At 42.3% G+C, this 22,939-nt stretch overlaps 1 protein-coding gene across 2 annotated transcripts in view; it reads right to left on the minus strand.

Moving 5' to 3' along the window:
• ppp2r5ca (protein phosphatase 2, regulatory subunit B', gamma a) overlaps window positions 1-22,939 on the minus strand; it is a 95,799-nt gene that overhangs the window by 22,348 nt on the left and 50,512 nt on the right. For both annotated transcript variants that reach the window (XM_055641150.1, XM_055641151.1), the window contains 5 exons: window positions 17,171-17,281; window positions 15,340-15,432; window positions 12,330-12,460; window positions 9,838-9,897; window positions 1,424-1,532 (listed from right to left, as the gene is read on the minus strand). In XM_055641150.1, coding sequence (XP_055497125.1) covers window positions 1,424-1,532; window positions 9,838-9,897; window positions 12,330-12,460; window positions 15,340-15,432; window positions 17,171-17,281 — 504 coding nt within the window. The remainder of the gene's footprint in view (window positions 1-1,423; window positions 1,533-9,837; window positions 9,898-12,329; window positions 12,461-15,339; window positions 15,433-17,170; window positions 17,282-22,939) is intronic.

Raw genomic sequence — 22,939 nt, forward strand, 5'->3', positions numbered from 1 at the left:
TTAAAGCGAGCTCATGAATCAATCTTTCTTAGTTACTACTAATTAATAAATTACATCAAATGTTAGTTTTAAATAACTCCATATATCAAAGCCACGGTTCTGTGCCAATGTCAAAATCTGAGAGAGTTCCTGGGGCGTCACCCCATTTTTAGCCACACAAACTGTTCTCCTGTCTGGATCTCACCATCTCGCACAAGGGAAACAGTAACACAGAAACATAGAAAATAGGTGCAGGAGTAGGCCATTCGGTCCTTCAAGCCTGCACCGCCATTCTATATGATCATGGCTGATCATCCAACTCAGTATCCTGTACCTGCCTTCTCTCCATACCCCCTGATCCCTTTAGCCACAAGGGCCACATCTAACTCCCTCTTAAATATAGCCAACGAACTGGCCTCAACTACCTTCTGCGGCAGAGAATTCCAGAGATTCACCACTCTGTGTGAAAAATGTTTTCCTCATCTCAGTCCTAAAAGATTTCCCCCTTATCCTTAAACTGCGACCTCTTGTTCTGGACTTCCCCAACATCGGGAACAATCTTCCTGCATCTAGCCTGTCCAACCCCTTAAGAATTTTGTAAGTTTCTATAAGATCCCCCCTCAATCTTTTAAATTCTAGCGAGTACAAACCGAGTCTATCCAGTCTTTCTTCATATGAAAGTCCTGACATCCCAGGAATCAGTCTGGTGAACCTTCTCTGTACTCCCTCTATGGCAAGAATGTCTTTCCTCAGATTAGGAGACCAAAACTGTACGCAAAAATGGTGGTTTTGAACATTGGGACATATTTCAAAAAACCTCCGCTAATTATTCTTTGCTAAATATTTTAATGTGACAAATCCACTTTACACAATTGGATCCAAGTACATTTAAGTGTCAGTATCAGATCCACTCTAAAATTCATAGATCACACCAGTGTGAACGACCAGTGTTGACAGTCCATTCCAAAGTGAACCATGGATATATATTTCCTGACCAAAAATATAAAATGGTGCGGATTGCAAAATGCATTATAAGCAGATATATTAAACTGCAAATTATCATTTGTGACTTTGAAAATTAGAATGGTTAAGTACTTGTGGAATAGTTCTGCTCAAAGTTCTCAAATATTACACACATACAAAAAGTCATCACAAAAGCAAATATCACTAAATCTAGTATAAGTAGGCTCAATAGACAACTGGATGCATTTCTGTATGGACATTGAGATATCCTCAAGAGTAAGATTAAAAGGATGACCTAAATAATATTTTCCTCGGTTTATTAAAAAAATGAAACCACGCTTTGGAGTCAACATCACACTTTGACTTACACACAATGAATAAAATGAATTAACATGTAAACAGGTCTGACGAGGAATAGTAAATTCCTGCCTTCAAATATTTAAGGACCTCTACTTCAATAATTAACAAAATGTCAAATTACCTGTGGATGGTAGACACTGAGAGATTTTACTTTGTGAAGTGGTAACAATACTTTCAACAGGAAAACCTTGTGCTCTTCTTTTAATGGCAACGCAAATCCATTAATTATACTGAAGCAAAGAAAAAGAAAAAAAAAATTAGCTAATTAAACAATTTGACTATGACTGAAACAACAAGAATGGCTTATTACTCCATCTTTCTATCAGTAGACAAATAAAAAGAACAGCTGCAGAATCAACTCAGCAGAAAGTGAGATAATATCTCCATTTACTCAATTACTTTGGAACAAAAATGTTAACCATTCCAAAGTACTAGATTATAATACAATGGACTGAAAAGTGACACAGTTTACCGAGGAAAACATCTGTCATGCTGTGGATACAGTTACTTCATGCATTAGCAAAAACATAGGTCAAGGGTGCCATTTCATAAGGCGGCTCACAAGAACTAAATGATCAGGCGTAAAAGACTTGAGCTCTCATTAGAAACTTGCTCCTGATAAAAAGCAGAAAGTACAAATTAAAAAAACCGGATGCATTTAGTCCTTCCAATTTTATACAACCATCTTGGTTTGCTGCAAGAATATAGTTTGGTAGAAAAGACAAGATGGTGAGCTGAAAAACCTTGAAAGAGATTGCAAAATAATTTCACTAGCTTAGTCAAGTAGAATTTGAATTCGTGAAATTTGGCCAGATGAGATGGAAGGGGGGGGGCACAAAAAGCTGGAGTAACTCAGTGGGTCAGACTAGGGCCCTGTACAACTACAGAAGGACCTCTGCTCAGAATAGGTGACGTTTCAGATAGAGTTCCTTTATTTCTGTTCTGGCCTGAGTAACGTTTAATTCCAGCATGATCCCACCAACATCGCCCCAGCTTTACTATGCCTGGCCAATGAAATCAAATACGGGCGACCCCCACATTGGGGGTCGCCCAGGGTTAGGGGTGAGGGAGTTGTTTTACCAGAAAACTGACTGTATGGACATTTTCCAGAACATAAAGCCATCATTTATACATGCATCAAGAAATAATAGTTGAAAACAAATTGAATTTATTTATTTATGTTTTTTTTCTCTTTATCTCAGCAGAACATTTCAATTATAAAACCTTCAACGATAATTTAGGATGCTTAGTCTCTTAAAGCATATTCTGATATGAAATAAATTAATTTTGTTTAATTAAAATGAATAATGTTATGATCCAAATTATGGGCTTACCCAATGCCACTGCAAATCTTAATGTTGTGGCGGAGACTCGCAGGAGTCCAGCCAGAAACTAGTGGAACACGAGTTGTGTGCACTAGACGCGTTTATTCTCTCCAATACAGCTCCCTACTCCTCACCGAACCGGACGGGACGCCGCACGATGCAGCCCGAACGCGTAGATACAATCACACGCCCTGGGGGCTAGCTCGGTTTGGAAGAATCTCCAGCAGCCCGGGACGGCAGACGCCCGTGACAGGGTGGTTGAGCCACATGGACTGGCTCGCTCAGGTCCAAGTGGGCCGATTTCAAACAAGCCACAGACACCGTTTCACGCCGGCCTCCCATGTCTAACTAAAATGTAGTAGGCCCATGCCGCAGCACGCGAAAGCGACCTTCATACACGGCAAAGAAAATCTTACAGGCAGTCTATCAGCGGTAGTGGCACATGGGAAGGGGCCACTCTACGACGCGACGTTGGGATGGGAAACGGGGCGCCGACCCTCTCCTGCAAGCGGACCAGCACCGATGACGGGGGTTCCTGGGACCCATCAGTAGCAGGGACAAACTCCCCGGGGACGGTGAGCAGAGCACCATATATCAACTCCACGGAGGACGATGACAGATCCTCATTGGGGGCCATCCGAATCCCCAACAGGACCCATGGCAACTCGTCCATCCACCCAAGGCCTGTGAGACGAGCCAGGGCGGCCTTCAGACAGCGGTGGAACCGCTCCACCAACCTATTCGACTGGGGATGGTACGCTGTCGCGTGGTGGAGCTACGTCCCCAACAGGCGGGCCATGGCAGACCAGAGTTCAGAAGTGAACTGGGTACCCCGGTCAGACGTGATTTGAAGTGGAACCCCAAAGCGGGCAATCCAAGTTGCCACGAGGGCATGACTGAGTTGAAATGTCCGTGAGCGGGATGGCCACCGTAAGCAGGTGTGATACACCCTGGGACGAAGGCAGTGGCCCCACGTTGTCCACGTGTACGTGATCGAACCGCTGGCGTGGCACTGCAAATTCTTGAACGGGCGCCCGGACATGTCTATGCACCTTTGATGTCTGACACAGGATGCACCCCGGGCTCAACGAGCAACCATGCTTCCAAAGTCCGTGCCACATAAAGCTTGCGGCCACCATAGCGACCGTGGCCCGGATGGATGGGTGGGCCAGCCCATGGATCGCCTCAAAGACGCGACGGCGCCATGCGGCCAGAACGATAGGCCTCGGCTGACCCGTGGATACGTCATAGAGGATGGAACCCGAGGGATCCAACGGCACGTCCTCAAGCACCAAGCCAGAGATCACAGTGCGGTACGCCGGCATCTCATCGTCCACCAGCTGGGCCGCCGCCAAGGTGGAGTAATCTATTCCCGAGGCCGGGTTAAGCACGGCTGCAATTGCCGGACGGGACAAAGTATCCGCCACGAGGATGCATTTCCCGGCGATTTTCCGAACTTTGTATACTTCGAAATGCAAGATGGCGCAAAATTAATGTCAGATAATTACTGCCTGCTCTCGTGTGCCACTTGTCTTGTCTGTGGCTCTTGTGAGCGTGGTCCTGGGTCGCTGGGCCTGCCAGGGTGACTGCTGCTGGTAGGTAAATTCAAAGAGCGGGCAGGGCAAGTGGTCACCCATGAGCGTGAGCATCTGGCTCATGAGGGTCGAGATCATCTGGTCGCCGAGCCCGACCATGTTAAGGACCCGACAGGCGCGCTACATTCGGCTCGGCCCATAGATCCCCAGCAGCAGCTCGAGGCCTGCGTACTTACCCGCTTCCGGCGGATTATCCAGGTAAGGAATGACCCGAACGGCCGACTGCTGGTAGCGCTTACCACATAGTGATAGCGAGTTTCGTCCGCGGATGTAAAATTGGGATCCGGCCTATCGAAACCAAACCCCCGGCTGCGAGGTCCAGAATGTAGGTAGCTTTAGGGAGACCGCGTTGAGTCGGCCTGGAAGGTGGCAGCGGTAGAATGCATTTTTTCAAATCTCCTTTCCAGGATTACACTCCTGGGCGTCGGGGGTCACCAATGTGGCGGGGACTCGCAGGAGTACAGCCAGAAACTAGTCAGACACGAGTTGTGTGCACTAGACGTGTTTATTCTCTCCAATACAGCTCCCTACTCCTCGCCGGACACAGGCGTTGCCCGGCCTTAAATACCAACTCGGGTACCGACCCCGTGCCTAGCGCCTCCCACACCAAGACGACACCCTCTAGAGCCGATGGTTCGTTGTGCCTTTGGGTTGCCACCAGGTGCCGCCACAATGTTTTCAATCCTAGCTGAATTTCTCCCTTTAATATTACAAATGGAACACACAGGTGCTTCAAAACAAGAGATATTACCTTGCATTATCAGCCGACAAATGTTCTGCTCATAAAAAAATCTAGTGAAGTCTTTCTTGGAGAATATTAGAATAAAACAACCATCAAACAGCTACAAATTCACTTATTGTTCTGGTGACACTGCCATGTGAAAATTATTTTTGTTCCACTGAATGGGTGTATTTGGTAGTACAGTACTTGAGAGTATAATAATTGCTTATGATACATGTTCCCAGATCCAAGATCCCAGAAATTACACATTAATCCCGATTTTGGACAAATGTCTGATAAGTCATTATTGATCCACTGACATATTACGTTATTTTAAATTAAAAACTTAATAATTGCTATTCTGCAAGTAGTTTTCAATGAATGTACCATTAAGAGTAGTCATCAAACCAGAGTAGTCAAGAATGTGAACTTTTGAAAATTGACTGCACCAAATATCAAAAAATATTTAACACAAATTAATGAATAAGGTTCTTCAGACTCCAACATGTTTCAGTCAAACTCAACTTGCCAGCTGTTTAAGTGTAAAAACTATTGGCAATTTACTGGCTAAAATTTCATAACGTTCATGAAATATGAATGCTGTATAAATGTTAATGAAAAACTGCTCGGTTATGGTGCCATTATCATTGTTGTGATGGAATTAACACTCAGTTGCAGATGAAGAATGATTCATTAATGTGCTAACAAGATAAATAATTGCATTTGTATATGGGCCTCTCACTTTCAATCATTTCAAGGTGCTGCTTTGATGATTATATTGCTTTTGGAAAACTTCCAACTCTTAGGTAGGCAAGAACAGCAGATGGCAGGCAGTAATTACCCGACATTAATTTTGTGTCAGAAGGAACTGCAGATGCTGGTTTGAACTGAAGATAGACACAAAAAGCTGGAGTAACTCAGCAGGACAGAAGGAATGGGTGACGTTTCAGGTCAGTGATACGAGAAAGGAGAGATATAGACGAGGTAGAGAGATAAAGGACAATGAATGAAAGATATGCAAAAAAGTAACGATGATAAAGGAAACAGGCCGTTAGCCGTTTGTTGGTTGAAAATGAGAAGCTAGTGTAATTTGGGTGGGGGAGGGATAAAGACAGAGAGAGAGAGAATGAGAATGTAAGCTACCCAAGCTAAATATGAGCTGCTGTTCCTCCAATTTGCGTTTAGCCTCACTCTAACAATGGAGGAGACCTAGGACAGAAAGGTCTGTGTGGGAATGGGAAGAGAGAATAAACATGTTTAGCAACCGGAGATCAGGTAGGTTCAGACGGACTGAGCGAAGGTGTTCAGCGAAACGATCGCCCAAACAACTTTTGGTCTCGCTGATGTATAAGAGTCCACATCTTGAACAACGGATACAGCAGATGAGGTTAATGAGGTGCAAGTGAATTGGGTCAGTCTGAAGAAGGGTCTCGACCCAAAACGTCACCTATTCCTTCGCTCAGTAGATGCTGCCTCACCTGCTGAGTTTCTCCAGCATTTTTGTCTACCTTCGATTTTTCCAGCATCTGCAGTTCTTTCTTAAACTTTTATCAATTGAAAACTCTTTAAAATACAACCAAGAGAGGGAGTTCAGTTAATGCAGAGCACCCATGAACTGGCAAATGGTTTCATTAAAAATGCAGATTTATTGTTACCGGATAGAACTCTTGAATGTATGAGAACATTTGTACTATTAAGAAACTAGCACTTGATTAGGATTTAAGTACATGATAAACAAGAATTTTGTTAATAGTCATAGAGCACAGAAACAGGCCCTTCAGCCCAACTCATCCATGCTGACCAAGATCCCCCATCAAAGCTAGTCGCATCTGCCCACGTTTGGCCCATATCTCTCTGAACCTTTCATAGAAACAAAGAAAATAGGTGCAGGAGGAGGCCATTCGGCCCTTCGAGCCAACACCACCATTCATGGTGATCATGGCTGATCGTTCCCAATCAATAACCCGTGCCTGTCTTCCATCCATGTACCTGTCCAAGTGTCTTTTAAATGTTTTTATTGTACCTGCCTCAACTACCTCCTCTGGTGGTTTTAGAAACCCACCATACTCTGTGAAAATAAGTTACCCCTCAGGTTCCTAATAAATCTTTCCACTTTTACCTTAAACCTGTGCCCTCTGGTTCTCAATTCCCCTTACCCCGGGTAAAAGACTGATTCAGGCTATCTATTCCTCTAATGATTTTATAGACAAAGATATGTTCAGAAGCAGAGAGAATATAATGCATGATTGTAAGAAATAGGAGCAACATTTTGAGTCTGCTCTATCATTTATCAAGAATATGGCTGATCTACCACTGTACCATTTTCCAGCACTGTCTCCATAATCCCATGGTTCAGTGGTCAGGAATGTATTCATCTATTTTGAACAAACACAAATGACAGAGGCCGTTCAGCTACGTAGGGAGAGGAATTCCAAAGTTCACCACCGAGTTAAGACATTTTTCCTCACCCAAGTTTGAATCGGCACATGTACTCAAACAGTGCCCTAGGTCATGGGCTCCTCCATCAGGAGAAACATCCTCCGCATTTAGCGTATCAAATCCTGTGGGAATTTTGTGAATTTTAAGAGATCCTTCCTCGTCTACTCAATCTCTTTTAGTATGGGAAACCTGCATCCCTGAATCTTCCCTGCACCTCCAAGACTCCTATGGACGATTGATGATATTCAGCTAATCACCATTTAACAGATACTCTGCATTGGTCATGTCTAGCAATGTGAATAGCCTTGGATTTGTCCCACAATACATCTCATCTGTCCCGTTCTCATCCACATTATTTTCGCTGACACTTCCTCACTCACAATCTCACCTAGCCTTGTATTATGTGCAAACGTCTGTCTGTCTATATATATATATATCTATGATCACACCTCATTGAGATCCAAACCAGTCATGATGTTGAGTTCTTCTTCCCTCGCCTCCACACTTATTTCTCTGGCAAATTTACGGCCCTCGACTCCCAATGACAACCCTTACTCCAGTCTCCAACATTCCTCCTCCTCCTGGACTCCTCCTGCCAGCCTGCTACCTTCTTTGAACCTTTTTATTTGCAACTGCAAGAGTGACATCAACTGTTTTGACGTCTCCACTCCCTAGCCCAGTCCAATCTCACCCCCTCAGAATGCACAGCCCTCTGCTCACTCAGCAACAATCCCAATATTATCAGGGGAGGTGCTGTTGTAGTCTGGCAGGCTGACCTTTACCGTCAAGCCAGGCGGAAGGCTCCAGATACCATCTCATTTCATTCCTCTTCTCTCCTTATCCGACATCCTTTTGTCACTTTTTCATCTCTTTGGCATTGTCCACCCATCTGAGAATTAAAACCCTCTGTCGCCTATATCGAGCCAGGCTTTATCCCACCACAACCTCTCTTCCAGCTTTCTCCCCCCTGCTGCAATCACTCTGAAGAAGGATCCTGACCCAAACATACGCAGATTCATTTGCTGCCTGAGCTGCCGCTACACATCTGCTGCCTGAGCTGCTGAGTTATTCCAGCAGTTTGTTTTATCCAAAAGATTAGTCAGACATTATTTTCCCAACATAAAGCCATGTTGACTGCTCAATCCTATTATTCTTTTTGAGGTGTTCCCTCACTATTAGTGCCATGTACTATTTACAAGCTCAAGAAAACAAAATATAATTTGTCTACACATTATGAGTTCTTTCCATACTTTAAAGATTACTTACCTGGATAAAACACCCGCCTAATTTACTTACCTGGATAAAAGCACCCACAAATTTAAAAATATCAATCCCATGTTCTGAAGCAGGATGGATTACAAAAAAAAAGAAATGAAAAAACTAGAGTATAATGTGATTTATTCATTTGCTTGGGTAATGGTGGAAATGGAATCTACATTGAATCGTGGATCAACCAACTGGTAAAATGTTTTGCAAATGAACCACTGCAGCAAGACGTCTGCCATAGATCTTCCAGATTTGTAGCTGTGTGCAAAAGTATTTGGAAAATACTTGCATGCACGGCAAGGAGTGAAAAGTCTCGAGTCAGAACAAAACTAAGAAGGTTAGTCATAACCGAGATATTGTAAAGACTGCAACATCTTCAGCAACATTTTAAACTTATTCAATGTCTTTAAGCAACTGCTGAATCTAGTTTTTTTTTTTTTTTAAACTGAAATAAATCTTGCCATATAATAAAAATCAAAATGGCAACCATCAGAACGGAAAATCAAAATCGAAAGCAAAAAGCGAAAGAGTCCCACATACATCCAATTTACTTCTACCCAAAATGCACGTTTTAGTACTTTTCTTCTTGAAATCTAAGGATCTTGGGTTCAGAACTATTTCATGAACTTCGAAAAGGAAGACTTTAGGAGGTAAAAAAAAAAACCGCACATCAATGAATCTAAAAGCACTCATAACCAACAAGGGAGTCAGTTTCTGTGAGAAAGATAAACTTCACAGGTTCATGGCTAAATCTTCATTAAATATAATGCAATTAATTTGGAGCTTTTAGTCAAGTTTGTTTATTTCAGTTTAGGATCTTATCTGTACAAGTTCGGAATGTAGAACACGACATTTGTTAATGCAGACACCCACTGGAATAATAAGCCTCTTCACAGGCATGTATAAATTCAACTGTGTTACCACATGGGACTGAAACAGTATTTGCAACCTGGTTACATTTCCTCTTGATATACCTGGTTACATTTCCTCTTGATATACCACAAACCTACTTAAAAATCTCCTGCTTCAAATAGATGGTTAAATGTATGCACTGTTCCACAATGTACCTATGGTGTTGATAGCACTGTAATGTTGTAGAATGAGTGTGTTCTTTAGCAAAATATAAAATTAATGGGCATTATGACAAGATCTTTAAAATGCCTCCATATTACTTAAAGTAACTACTCACCTTCCCAAAATCTCCAACAGTTCTGCTATACCATTGTGATGTTCCGTTTCATAAATAAACCTAGGATAAAAGTAATTGCAATTAATTTATAATTGTTGAACTTGCAAGATAACCCACCAAGTTGTTTTTTTTAAAGTTCAATAAAGGCAGAGATTCACAATATGCTATATCAAGTAACATCTGCACGGAAAGAAAAAGTCAACATTTCAGATCGAGGAAGTTTCACTAAAGCGGAGCCGTGAGAAAGCAGATGCATCTTAAATTGTAGAGGGGGTGGAGAGAACAGAGGAAATGTCTGCAGTAATAGAGAAACAAATGTGAGGAATAAAACAACTGTTCCTTTTTCTGTTTTAATGGCCATTATGCAACGTAATTTGTTACCATTTGTTTCAGATTGAGCGTCTGAAATTTTTGGCTTCAGTGATAGTGACTGTCCAAACATTTAATGAAGAGTGGAGTATTTGTACACTGATCAAACCTACTTCACTAATAACTCAAAAGTTAACGTGCAAACTGACAATTATCTTGCCAGGTTGGTCTTGGGAAGAATTGGCAACATCTTGGTGGGTTGAAGCAGCAAATCTTTCACCATGACACTATAGTGCTGATGAGCCAGTGACCTAGAGAAAAGGAACAGTTTGGGTGCATGAATGAGAGTCAATCTATAATTGTGCCGTTTTGTTCTAGATAGTGTGGAGGTTTGGGTATTGTTGAAGCTGCATTTAGGCTGTGAGACAAAGGAAAAGTATTCTAGTGTGATCCTGACCTGCCTTTTAGACAACGGAAAGATAATGGTAGCTAAAGGTTACTAATGAGTCTCCAAACCCACTCGCATGGTGTAGTAAAAACACCAAGTGCAGAAGTAACTCAACAGATCAGGCAGCATTGCAAGGGAACATGGAAACATGACGTTTCAGGTTGTGACCTTTCTTCAGATTGATGTGGTGGGGATGGGAGAGGGGAGAAGAAAGCTGGAAGGGCAGGACAAAGCCAGGCATGTAATAGTTGGGATACAGGTGAGGACATTTTTTGATAGGCAGATGACTGAACAGAGGCCAGAGATAAAAGGACAGAACGTACGAGACAAAAATATTAAAGAATTGCTGATTGTGAAGCTAGTGGTAGGGATGTAGGTGGAAGGAGAGGGGTAGGCGTTAGTGCGAGTCCAGGTGAGGTGCGGGGGGGGAGGGGACAGCGTGGGGCGGGGTAGTATGGTAGTTACAGAGAAACATAGCTAATATGTGCACGTGTAGGTCATTCGGTCCTTCGAGCCAGCACAACCATTCAGCATGATCATGGCTAATCATCCAGAATCAGTACGCAGTTATTGTTTTCTCCCCATATCCCCAGACTCCGTTATAGCCAAGAGCTATATCCAACTCTCTCAAATACATCCAGTGAATTGGCCTCCACTGCCTTCTGTGGCAGTGAATTCCACAGATTCACAACTCTCTGGCTGAAAAGGTTTTTCCTCATCTCAGTCCTAAATAGCTGACCCCTATTCTTAAACTGTGACCCTCTGGTTCTGGACTTCCCCAACATGGGGACCATTTTTCCTGCAAATAGCCTGTCCAATCCCTTAAGGGCCTCTCCCACTTAGGCTATTTTTTAGGTGACTGTCATAGTCCTAGCAGGTCGCTGAAAAACCGGCGACTGGACCCACCTTTGACATTAAATTTGAAATAGAATCATTACTTTAACAACAAAAAAACCCGAAGTCAGCACCTGCAACAACCTACGTCACCTGGCGACAATCTACGTTAACCTGGCGACAACTACGACAGCACCTACGTCAGGAGAAGTCAAGCTACGCTCATTGGCGTCAAACCCACCGTCACTAACTGTTTCAACTTGTTGAAAATCCAGCAGCGACCAGAAAGACGTTACGACTCTTTGGGGGACCATACAGGCAACACCCCGGCGACCATGTGGCGGGAAGGGGAAAAAAACCCCCAAAAAAACACCTACGTGGGACAGGCCCTTTAAGAATTTGTGTAGGAAAGAACTGCAAATACTGGTTTAAATCGAAGATAGACACAAAAAGTTGGAGTAACTCAGTGGGACAGGGAGCATTGCTGGAGAGAAGGAATGGGTGACATTTCGGGTTGAGACCCTTCTTCAGTCTGAAAAGTAACCCATTCCTTCTCTCCAGAGATGCTGCCCGTTCCCCTGAAGAATTTTATACGCTTTTATACGATTACCTGAAATTGGAGAATTCAATGTTCAAACCGTTGGGTTGTAAGCTGCCTAAGCGGAACAGGAGGTGCTGTTCCTCCAGTTTGCATGTGCCATGACTCTGACAATGGAGGAGACCCAGGACAAAATGGTCAGTATGGGAATGGGGAGTTAAAATGTTTAGCAACCAGGAGATACAGTAGGCCTTGATAGACTGGTCTGAGTGATGGCAACCGCCCTCCCCATGACAACATACTGGATTCCACGTAAATTACAAAACATCCAATTTTATACAAATACTCATTAAAAGTACATACCTATAAAATATATTATTGATTTGTTTTCGGATATAAGCCCTTAGGCCCAAGAATTTTCCATAGATTCGATGAAGGGTTGTTTTCAAAAAGTCTCTTTCACGTGGATCTTCACTGTCAAACAGTTCTAATAGCTGTTGAAATGGGGAAGAGAAACATTAAAAAATGTTTTATATGCTTTAATATAATGCTTAAATAACTAGGCAAGAGCAGAGAACAAAAAAAGCAGCACAGAAACAGGCCCTTTAGCCCAAAAAAGTGTCTGCAACTAAGATGAGACAGAGCCTTTATTATTGAGAGATAGTTATCGTCAAAGTAAACAATACCTATAATGTTATCTAAATAAAGTTAAAAATGCATTATAGAAGGCATTGCATTATTAGACCCAGCATTGAGGGTTATAGGATTCGGAACTCTTAGCACACAAAGTCACATTTAGCTTCCTAATGAAACGAAAGTTGATCAGAAAACTTCCTGAAATGTTGGAAACATGGTTTAGAGATATCAGAAACTCTTCCCAGCAGCACAACGACATGTACAATGGATTCCTAAATAAAAGCGATTAATACTAGATCATTTAAAAAGTGCTGCAAACATTCAGCAGGTCAGGCTGTTTCTGTTGAACAAAACATTTCAGATCTGACACCATGCATCAGTACTTCTCTAAGACATTCAATAAAAACAGACTATTAAGCGTTTCATCACATTTTTCATTTATGGAAATACATTTCTGAATCACAATGTTTTTGCGATCAGATCGATCAATCAATTGGATCATGATTTTACTCCGTCTAAGGTGATATTACACACTCTGTGCTACCAGAGGAGCCAACACTGAAGTGCATTAGAGGGTATGGTATTGGGGGTAGGGTATTGAAATGGATAGAGAACTGGTTGGCAGACAGGAAACAATGAGAAGGAATTAACTGTTCATTTTCAGAATGGCAGGCAGTGACTAGTGGAGTAAGTAAGTAAGTTTTATTTATATAGCACGTTTTAAGTCAACTCGCATTGACACCAAAGTGCTTTACATAAAATAGATAATACGTTTCCATACACACCATAGAAACAGGTTAAAAAATAAAGAAAATGGACACAACACATTATAGAGTTCAACACAAACGTCCCCCCACAGCAGAATCAAAGATTTCCACTGTGGGGAAAGGCACCAGAAAGTTAAGTCCTCTTCCTCGGAAACACCCGAGGTTGGGGCCCATTTGTGGCCTTGCAGCCAGTCCGATGATTTCCAGGTGTGCCGCAAGGCTCGTTGCTGGGCCCCCAGTTATTTACAAATATATATATTAACAATTTAGACAAAGAAATTAAATGAAACATCTCCAAATTTGCGGAGTAGTGGTGTTGAGCTGCTAGGAGGATGTTGTGAGGCTGCAGGGCGACATGGATAGGTTGATTGAGTGGGCAGATGCATGGTAGATGCAGTATAATGTGGATACATGTGAGATTATTATATGAATGGTGTCAGATTAGGAAAAGGGGAGGTGCAATGCGACCTCTGTGTGTTTGTACATCAGTCACTGAAAGTAAGCATGCAGGTACAGCAGGCAGTGAAGAAAGCTAATGGCCCTCATAGCAAGAGGATTTGAGTATAGGAGCAAGGAGGTCCTATTGCAGTTGTACAGGACACTGGTGAGACCAAATCTGGAGTATTGTGTGCAGTTTTGGTCTCCTAATTTGAGGAGGGACATTCTTGCTATTGAGGGAGTGCAGCGTAGGTTAACAATGGAGCAACTGGGCTTGTATTCACTGGAATTTAGAAGGATGAGGGGGATTCTTATAGAAACATATACAATTCTTAAGGGATTGGACAGGCTAGATACAGGAAAAATGTTCCCCATGTTGGGGGAGTCCAGAACCAGGGGTCACAGTTTCAGAATAAAGGGTAGGCCATGAAGGACTGAGATGAGGAAAAACTTTTCCATCTGTGTAATTCTCTGCCACAGAAGGCAGTGGAGGCCAATTCACTGGACATAATCGAGAGAGTTAGATATAGCTCCTAGGGCTAACGGATTGAAGGGATATGGGGAGAAAGCAGGAACAGAGTACTGATTCTGGATGGTAGACAAAATGTAGGAGTAACTCGGCGGGACAGGCAGCATTTCTGGAGAAAAGGAATGAGTCGATACCCTTCTTCAGACTGGTATTATGCAGAAAAATAAACTTGCATTTATTAAAGTATCTATTCATAAGAGTCTCAAAACTCCCAAATAATTGAACTCTTTTTGAAGTGTTGTGTTGCAGTTTGTTACGTTTTTTTGTATAGGGCTGCGGTAGAGATGCTGCCTTACAGCGCCACAGACCATGGTTTGATCCTGACTATGGGTGCTGTCTGTACGGAATTTACATGATCTCCATGTGACTGCGTGGGTTTCCTCCCACATCACAAAGATGTATAGGTTTGTAGGTTAATTGGCTTCTGTAAATTGTCTTTAGTGTGTAGGACAGAACTAGTGTCCGGGAGATCACTGGTCACCATAGATTCAGTTGGCTAATTGGCCAGTCTCCACGCTATATTTATAGACGGAGTGAAATTAAAACGATAGCTCTGAATTGCAATGTAAATGGGAGAAAATTAAGAGTTAATTTTATTTGTTGCATCCTAACAGTTGTAAGCTTCACCAATTTGCCTACGAGCAGTGTGATCTAACAACCCACTTTAGGCATTCCAATTATAAAATTAAATGCTACTGGATCATTCACAACTTACGTCAACATTGAACAGACAACAGACTTGTCCAACGATAGCAACTATAGAATCCAATATTTATGTTGTTTGGATAACATATTAATTAGTAAATATCATGGGGGGAATAAAGCGGATAAAAATGGATCAATTAGTTTAACAAAATTAAAATGCTACAAAGTTAGGAGACGTCAACTGGGCAGACATTGTTTACTACACTGCAGGCAAACAGTACATATTCAAATCTATAAGCTTAGTACTTTAGAAAACAAAGTGCAAATTTAATGATCAGTAGCTGGTTACTTATCTTACCTGCATTACGAATTTCTGGTCAATATACTTCTTTGCAATATTTGGTTGAAAATCAGGAGACTCCAGAAACCTCAAGAAAAATTCATATACCAACTGACGAGAAAAATGAATGAATAATATTAGAGAGAGATCACTTTATGTTCTTCACTGGTATTTAAAAAATGGTATTGTGCTTGCGATCGGTCTCAATGTTATGCATAATTTCCACCTGAATTAGTCACACAGCATTGAAACATGCCTTTCAGCCCAACTATACTGTGCCGACTATGGTGCTCCATCTAAGCCTTCTATCCCATTTGCCTGCGTTTAGCCCATATAATATCCCTCTAAACCTTTCCTATCAATGTACCTGAATGTGCATGTTAAACATTGTTATAGTACCCACCTCAACTACCTCTTCTGGCAGCTCATTCCATATATCCACTATCCTCTGCGTGGTGTGCAGATTCCTATTCAATCTTTCCCCTCTCATATTAAACCTAGGTCCTCCGGTCCTTGATTAGTTTACCCTAGATAAATACTCTGTGCATTCACCTTGTCAATGCCCTTCATAATTATATACACTTCTATAAGATTGCACCATTGCCTCCTGCACTCCAAGGAATTGGTACAGGTCTAGCTCTTCCAACTATTTTACAACAGTCTCACCATCCCAGCATTCATTGTATTGAATCTTCACTGAATTCCCTCTTCAAAAATGTTTTTTCTCATCTAAGGCGACCTGTATGATCTAAAGTTATGTATAATTGCAATAAGACATTCTTGCTCCTGAACTCATTCTTTTGTGGTGAACGCCAATGTACCATTTACTTAATCTCCTGTTGCACCTACATCGTTGCTTTCACTGACTGGTGTACAAGATCAACCAGGTGCCTTTGTATATCACCATTTTCCATTACATTCCCCATTTAACCACCATACTACATTCCTACCCAAGTGGATAATTTCATATTTATCACCATTATACTGCAGCTGTCATGAAATTGCCTACACTCAACATTTAGATAATCTTCAAAACTCCACAACTGTCAACGCAACTGTTTTTTTGTCATTGAATATAATATTTCCAAGTGTGGCAATGTTCTCAACCAAATCATTGGGATAGATTGTGGAAACCTGGAGGGCAAACACTGAGCCGTCTGCTACCCCAGCACTCTGCCTGATATCCTCAAAGAAAATGTATTGTATTGTTGCCAGTCACCAATCTTTCAATGCACGACACGTCTTTTGATTTCCCTCCATTGATGCTGCCTGACCCACTGGGTTCATCCAATACTGTTTATTTGTTCAAAAATGCAACATCTGAAATCTCTTTCATTTCCATAATACCCCAAAGACTAGAAACAGATGAAGGATTAAATGATGAAATGTGAAATTCTTTGATTTGGTTGGAAGACGATCAGAACACTTTAAAAGCTCTTAAAATTTAATATACAGTAGTGTTTTGGCATGCTGGTGCATACAATTCTTAACACACAAGCAGCCACAAGAGGTGACGAAATGCTGCAAGTCTTTCAGATTGTCAATGAGTTTCATCATTTCCTGCATTAGAAATATTCACTGTTATTTTCATGCACAGGAATCTTTTAAAGAAAATTATTTTCAAAAGTAACATTTTGAAGGTGAATTATACTTAAGCAGCCATTCAAGACAAAAGATTTTCTTACAACCAAAAGTATTGGAAAATAAAATGATTTTAAACAAAAATAGTAAAAGGATAAATAAGAACAGGTAAATTAATAAAAACAGTAAGACAATTATCAGAGATGATTCAAATATTATATTCAATGACAAAATCAGAACAGTTAGAATGTTGAATATGATACAGTACCTGTAGATGAGGCCATGCAGCCTCCAATGTTGGTTCATCCTCTTCAGGATCAAACTCTGCACCAGTGGGGTTTGACGATGGTGGTAACGTTCTAAACATGTTCACTGCAAACTGAAAAATGGTTGAGGTTAGCCATACACAAATGCAATAGCAAAGTGACAATTAATATTGCTTTGTGTACAAACAAAATGTAGCTTGTCCATGCAAAACTTTTAAAATTAAAGTTTGTAATTTCTGGCACCAATATAAATAATTTTTCAATAAATGCAAGATCCCAAGCATTGTCAGTCGTCATAACCAAAGTCCACACCAACCCCATTACTCTTGCTTTATTCCTGTAGACCTGCAGTTTATTTCCCTCAAATAGCAATCAATGTCCTTTTGAAATCATCGATCATCTTCATGCAAGTTCCAGTTCTTGCAATTCATTGTGGAAGAGAAAAATATATTCATATACTACACATACACACACTCCTATACAGGGCTCGAAATTAGCGGTTGCCCGGGTGCCATTGACCACTTAAAGTGCAGCCGGGCAACCTAAATGCCGACTCATTTTTCCCGGCTTGGCAATCAAATACTGGTTTATACCGATAGACACAAAAAACTGGAGCAACTCCGCGGGTCATGCAGCATCTCTGGAACATAGCAACGTGACGTTTCGTGTCGGCGGCGGCTGTATTAGTCTAGTATCTTTGATTGCGGGGCAAAGATACTAGGTGCATGGTGACGAAGGATCGGAGCGAATGATGGGCCCCGAACAGCGGCTCCATCGCCTCCTCCTCCCGCACCCCGCCCGGCGGAAGGAACCTCCCCCTCTCTCTCTCTCCTCCCGGCCTTGGCGTGCGAGAGGAGTTGTGAAAGCGCCGTTGGCGGATTTGCAAGCAGCGGCCGCTGTCGCCCTGATAACGGCCACTGTTTGCAAATCCGCCAACCCCTCCCGCAAGCAGAGGCCAGGAGGGAGAGAGGGAGGGGGAGGCGGAGGCCTCCTTCCGCCGTCTGAAGCAGCTGCACGACAGATCCTATAGCTATAGGATCTTCGAGCTGCACCGCTCGGCCCCGCACCTTCTTGTCGGCTGGCGGAGGAGGGGAGGCGGTACTTCGGTGGTGAACAGGGACGGCCAAGGCAGCGGGGCGATGTTGTCCGAGGAGCACTGAGCTCTCTCTCTCTCTCTCTCTCACACACACACCCCCTCCACCCCTTTTATCCTGGGACCCCTCCTCTCCATCCCGCACTGATCCCCATTCCCTCCTCCTCCATTCAGTCCTCACTGACATCCCCTGTGCTCCCCTCCCCAATCTATTCTTCACCCTACCCACCTCGCATTGATTCTCCTGCCGCCGCCACCCCTCCCCCCCCTCCATCCTACACTGGTTCCCCAATTAATCCTGTACTGACCTCCCCTTCCCATCCATCCTGCACTTCTCCCCCCATTCATATGGCACTGATCCTCCCATTCATTCCATACTGACCCACCCTCCATTTACTCTGCACCAATCACCCCCATCCATCCTTTACTGATCCCCTCATTCATCCTGTAGTGATTCCCCATTCATCATGCACAGACCCTCCGATCCACACTGTCCTGACCCCCCCTCCCCAATTCATCCTGTGCTGACCCACCCAATTCACCCTGTGCTGACCCCCCCCCAATCCATCCTGTACTGATCCCCCCCATTCAAGAAGAATGGGAGGAACAGTTTGAAGAAGGGTCTTGACCCGAAACATTGCATATTTCCTTAGCTCCATAGATCCTGCCTCATCCGCTGAATTTCTCCCGTATTTTTGTCTACCCCCATTCATCCTGTACTGATCCCCCCCCCATCATTCCCGTACTGATCCCCCCCCATTCAACACCACTGACATCTCCCCGCACAATTTTATCTACTCCAAAACAAAACGTACCAATTCACCTGCCTCGTTACATCCATTCCGCAACGATTGCCTTCTCAAACCCCCCATCGCCATCTATCCACCCCGCACTGATTCACACACCCCCTGACCCTATTGTGCTTCATGGTCTTCAGAGCAAACATTGACTATGTTTGATAACGGAATGCAATCAAATGTGTTTTAATTCCCAATGTTATTATTTGTTTTGAAACCTTTAAACATATTACCAAAAGACCATTTGCTGCAGTTATGTCCTGTCAGATGGGTATAGTCGGTTTTAACAGCTATTATTAGGTATGTTACAAAACCTACCTGAATCGTGTCTGAGCATCTGCCCTACCCCGTGTGCGCAATTTTGGCGCTGTTTAGAGGGGGTGGGTTTAAAACGCGATTTTTTACTAGGCTGTTGCAATCGAAAATGTTCAGCCTAGTAAATCATTAACGGAAAATCGCTGAAAGACCCCGTCGCAAAAGGTGTTATTAGTTTTTATGGCCTTGTATAATAGTTATAGTAGGTTAAAAATCACTCTCTCAATCCGCAACCTCTCGCAGCCCCAGGGTTTTATAAAGCAAACAATTAAAGGTATGTACCTTATTTTTACATTAAATGGGGCTTGTATATAACCCTGTTATTAAAGTTTTCTATAGCGAGTAGCTCATTTTGGGCTCTTTATATCCCGCAGTATTTTTCTGGGCATTTGAGGGCACAAATCCAGCGCAATGTGAACGTTCTAAACCAGCGCGTTCACAGGAACCCACTAGAAAGCCGATTTAAATTGACTTTAATTTACAGCAATTGAACACTAAATTCCTTCCATTTGGCCTATAAATTGATGTAAATGAGATTTAAAAATCATGTTTTATTGTGAATTATTTGTGAATATTATTTGGACACTTGGGCTATTTAAAAATGTTAATCATTTATTAAGAAATGGATAGATGTTTAGATCTAGTAAATTGAAGTTTGAAATTAGCTACAATTGGGTAACTAACTAATTATATGCTTTAATTTCAGGTCATCCAAGTAAGATTATTTTATATTTGTTTCAGAATGGTTCAATCTATGATAACTGAAAATTTCATTCAGTTCTCTTAATTTTTTTAAGAAGGTTATGTGCTTTTGACTGTCCACGATCACAGCTTTTTTGTTATGTCCATAGAAAATCAATAGGGAACAAGATTCTAATATCCGAGTATGAAAATGGCCATAACTTTTTTATTACTTGAGATATGAAAGTGAATTAGGTGTCAAATTAAACTTATTGTTATGCTTTATCTGATGGGATAAATTGCAGACTTGATTTTTTAAATCTCAAAATTTTGTAACATTGCTACTATTATCATAAAATGCCGTTAGAAATTTCCTTGCAACCTATATATTTTCTTATGGATAAATTATGTGGGAAGCCGGAGTGTTTCTGTGCAAATAGCAATAACGACCCATGCTATGGCCATGTCATGGTAATTTTCGGTCCTTCACAGAAAACATGCTTGCATCAATTGCAATATGTAAAAAGAGTTGAGATATTGTATTATAATTTTGCTGCATGTCATTGTGGTATATATAATGTCTTGATTGGTGAATATGTTTAGTTTGTGACTTTATTTGAAGCAGAAATAATATGTGAATGTAGACAAAAGTGATGGAGAAACTCAGCGAATGCGGCAGCATCTATGGAGCGAAGGAAATGGGCAACGTTTCGGGCCGAAACCCTTCTTCAGACTGATGGGTTTCGGCCTGAAACGTTGCCTATTTCCTTCACTCCATAGATGCTGCTGCACCTGCTCAGTTTCTCCAGCACTTTTGTCTACCTTCGATTTTCCAGCACCTGCAGTTCCTTCTTGAACACAATACGCAAATGCTTCATTGAGCATAATTCCAACTGGTAACTACGCACTTCGTCCAAGCACATTATCACACGCTTCATGCAAACCATTTTAAATGCCCACCTAAACTGTCATTTGGCAACCTAAAAAGCTGTCAAGGTTGCCCGGCTGGCAACAGGGAAAAAAGTTAAGCGACAGCCCTGCTATATCTCTAAGCCCTCTGATAAGTATGATTCTTATTGCTTGTCTCTAACTGCCAAGAAACCTCACTATCCCATCATACCTTCAAGTTTGGTATCATCTGCAATTTTAATCTGAATTCCAATAAACAATTTGAACAACTTTTTTCAAGTGCAATTCTTTTGAAAATTGCTGGAATAAATGCAACACAAAATTATCTAAACTTGGACCATTAATGTCCACACCTAGAAAAAAAGTCTTCAATGGGCATCCTTAGATTTAAGAAAAGCAAACTAAAAATTTCAAATGCTAAAGACTATCCTTTAGCAAAGTAATTACAACTTTATTGAGCAGCACGGTGGCACAGCGGTAGAATTGCTGCCTTACAGCGCTCGCAGCGGCAGAGATCCAGGTTTGATCCCGACTACGGGTGCTGTCTATACGGAGTTTATATGTTCTCCCGTGACCGTGGGCTTTCTCCGAGATCTACTGTTTCCTCCCACACTCCAAAGACGTACAGGTTTGTAGGTTAATTGGCTTGGTACAAGTATAAATTGTCACTAGTGTGTGTGTGGGATTGTGTTAATGTGTGGGAATCGCTGGTTGGTGTGGACTCAGGTGTATCTCTAGACTAGAAAGTGAATCAAAATGAATAGTACAACAATTTTAGTTTACTGTTCAATAATTGCATTTTTATAATATCACCACATCCCCTACTCGAAACACAACTCTGGTATCTCTCTTTATTATCCATTTGAAATTAAAGCAACTGTTGGAAGGTTAACAGCAAAGGTTAACAGCAATGTACCAAGTGAAATGGATTCCACTCTCACTTCAGATCCATGCGTTACGATCCAGCACTGCCTATGACTGAATTGCCAATATAAAAATCGGTCCTTGCCTGGAGATAAATACCGAAATCTTACATAATTGAAACCTGCTTTAAAAGGGCATCAATTATACCAGTGCCCAAGAAGAATAAGGTGACGTGCCTCAATGACTATCGACCAGTGGCACTAACGCCTGGGGTGATGAAGTGCTTTGAGAGGTTGATCATGTCGCAAATCAACTCCTACCTCGACAAAAACCTGGACCCACTGCAGTTTGCTTACCGCCACAACAGATCAACGGTGGATGCGATCTTGCTGGCCCTCCACTCTGCTCTGGACCACTTGGACAACAAAAACTCATATGTCAGGCTGTTATTCATTGATTACAGCTCGGCATTTAACACAATCATCCCCTCCAAGCTGGTTACCAAACTCACAGAACTGGGTCTCTGCGCATCCCTCTGCAATTGGATCCTCGACTTCCTCATTCACAGACCACAGTCTGTTCGTATAGTCAGAAATGTGTCAGCCTCGATAACAATCAGCACGGGAGCACTTCAAGGCTGCGTGCTCAGCCCCCTGCTGTACTCACTCTATACTCATGACTGCGTAGCCGGTCATAGTGCAAACTCCATCATCAAGTTCGCTGACGACACCACTGTTGTGGGACGCATCACTGATGGGGATGCCAGCATAGAAGAGAGATCGAGGGACTGTCCATATGGTGCCAGCACAATAACCTGGCCCTCAACACCAACAAAACCAAGGAACTGATTGTGGACTTTGGAAGGAGTACGATGGGGACCCACTGTCCCATTTATATCAACTGGTCGATGGTTGAAAGGGTCAAGAGCTTCAAAAACATGGGCCTGCACATCTCTGAAGATCTTTCCTGGTCCGAGAACACTGATGCAATTATTAAGAAAGCACATCAGCGCCTCTACTTCCTGAGAAGATTACGGAGAGTCGGTTTGTCAAGGAGGACTCTCTCTAACTTCTACAGGTGCACAGGCCTGACTATGGGGTGACCTTGGGATA

This window comes from Leucoraja erinacea, chromosome 9, assembly GCF_028641065.1.
Source record: "Leucoraja erinacea ecotype New England chromosome 9, Leri_hhj_1, whole genome shotgun sequence".
In the NCBI taxonomy this organism is placed as follows: Eukaryota; Metazoa; Chordata; class Chondrichthyes; order Rajiformes; family Rajidae; genus Leucoraja; species Leucoraja erinaceus.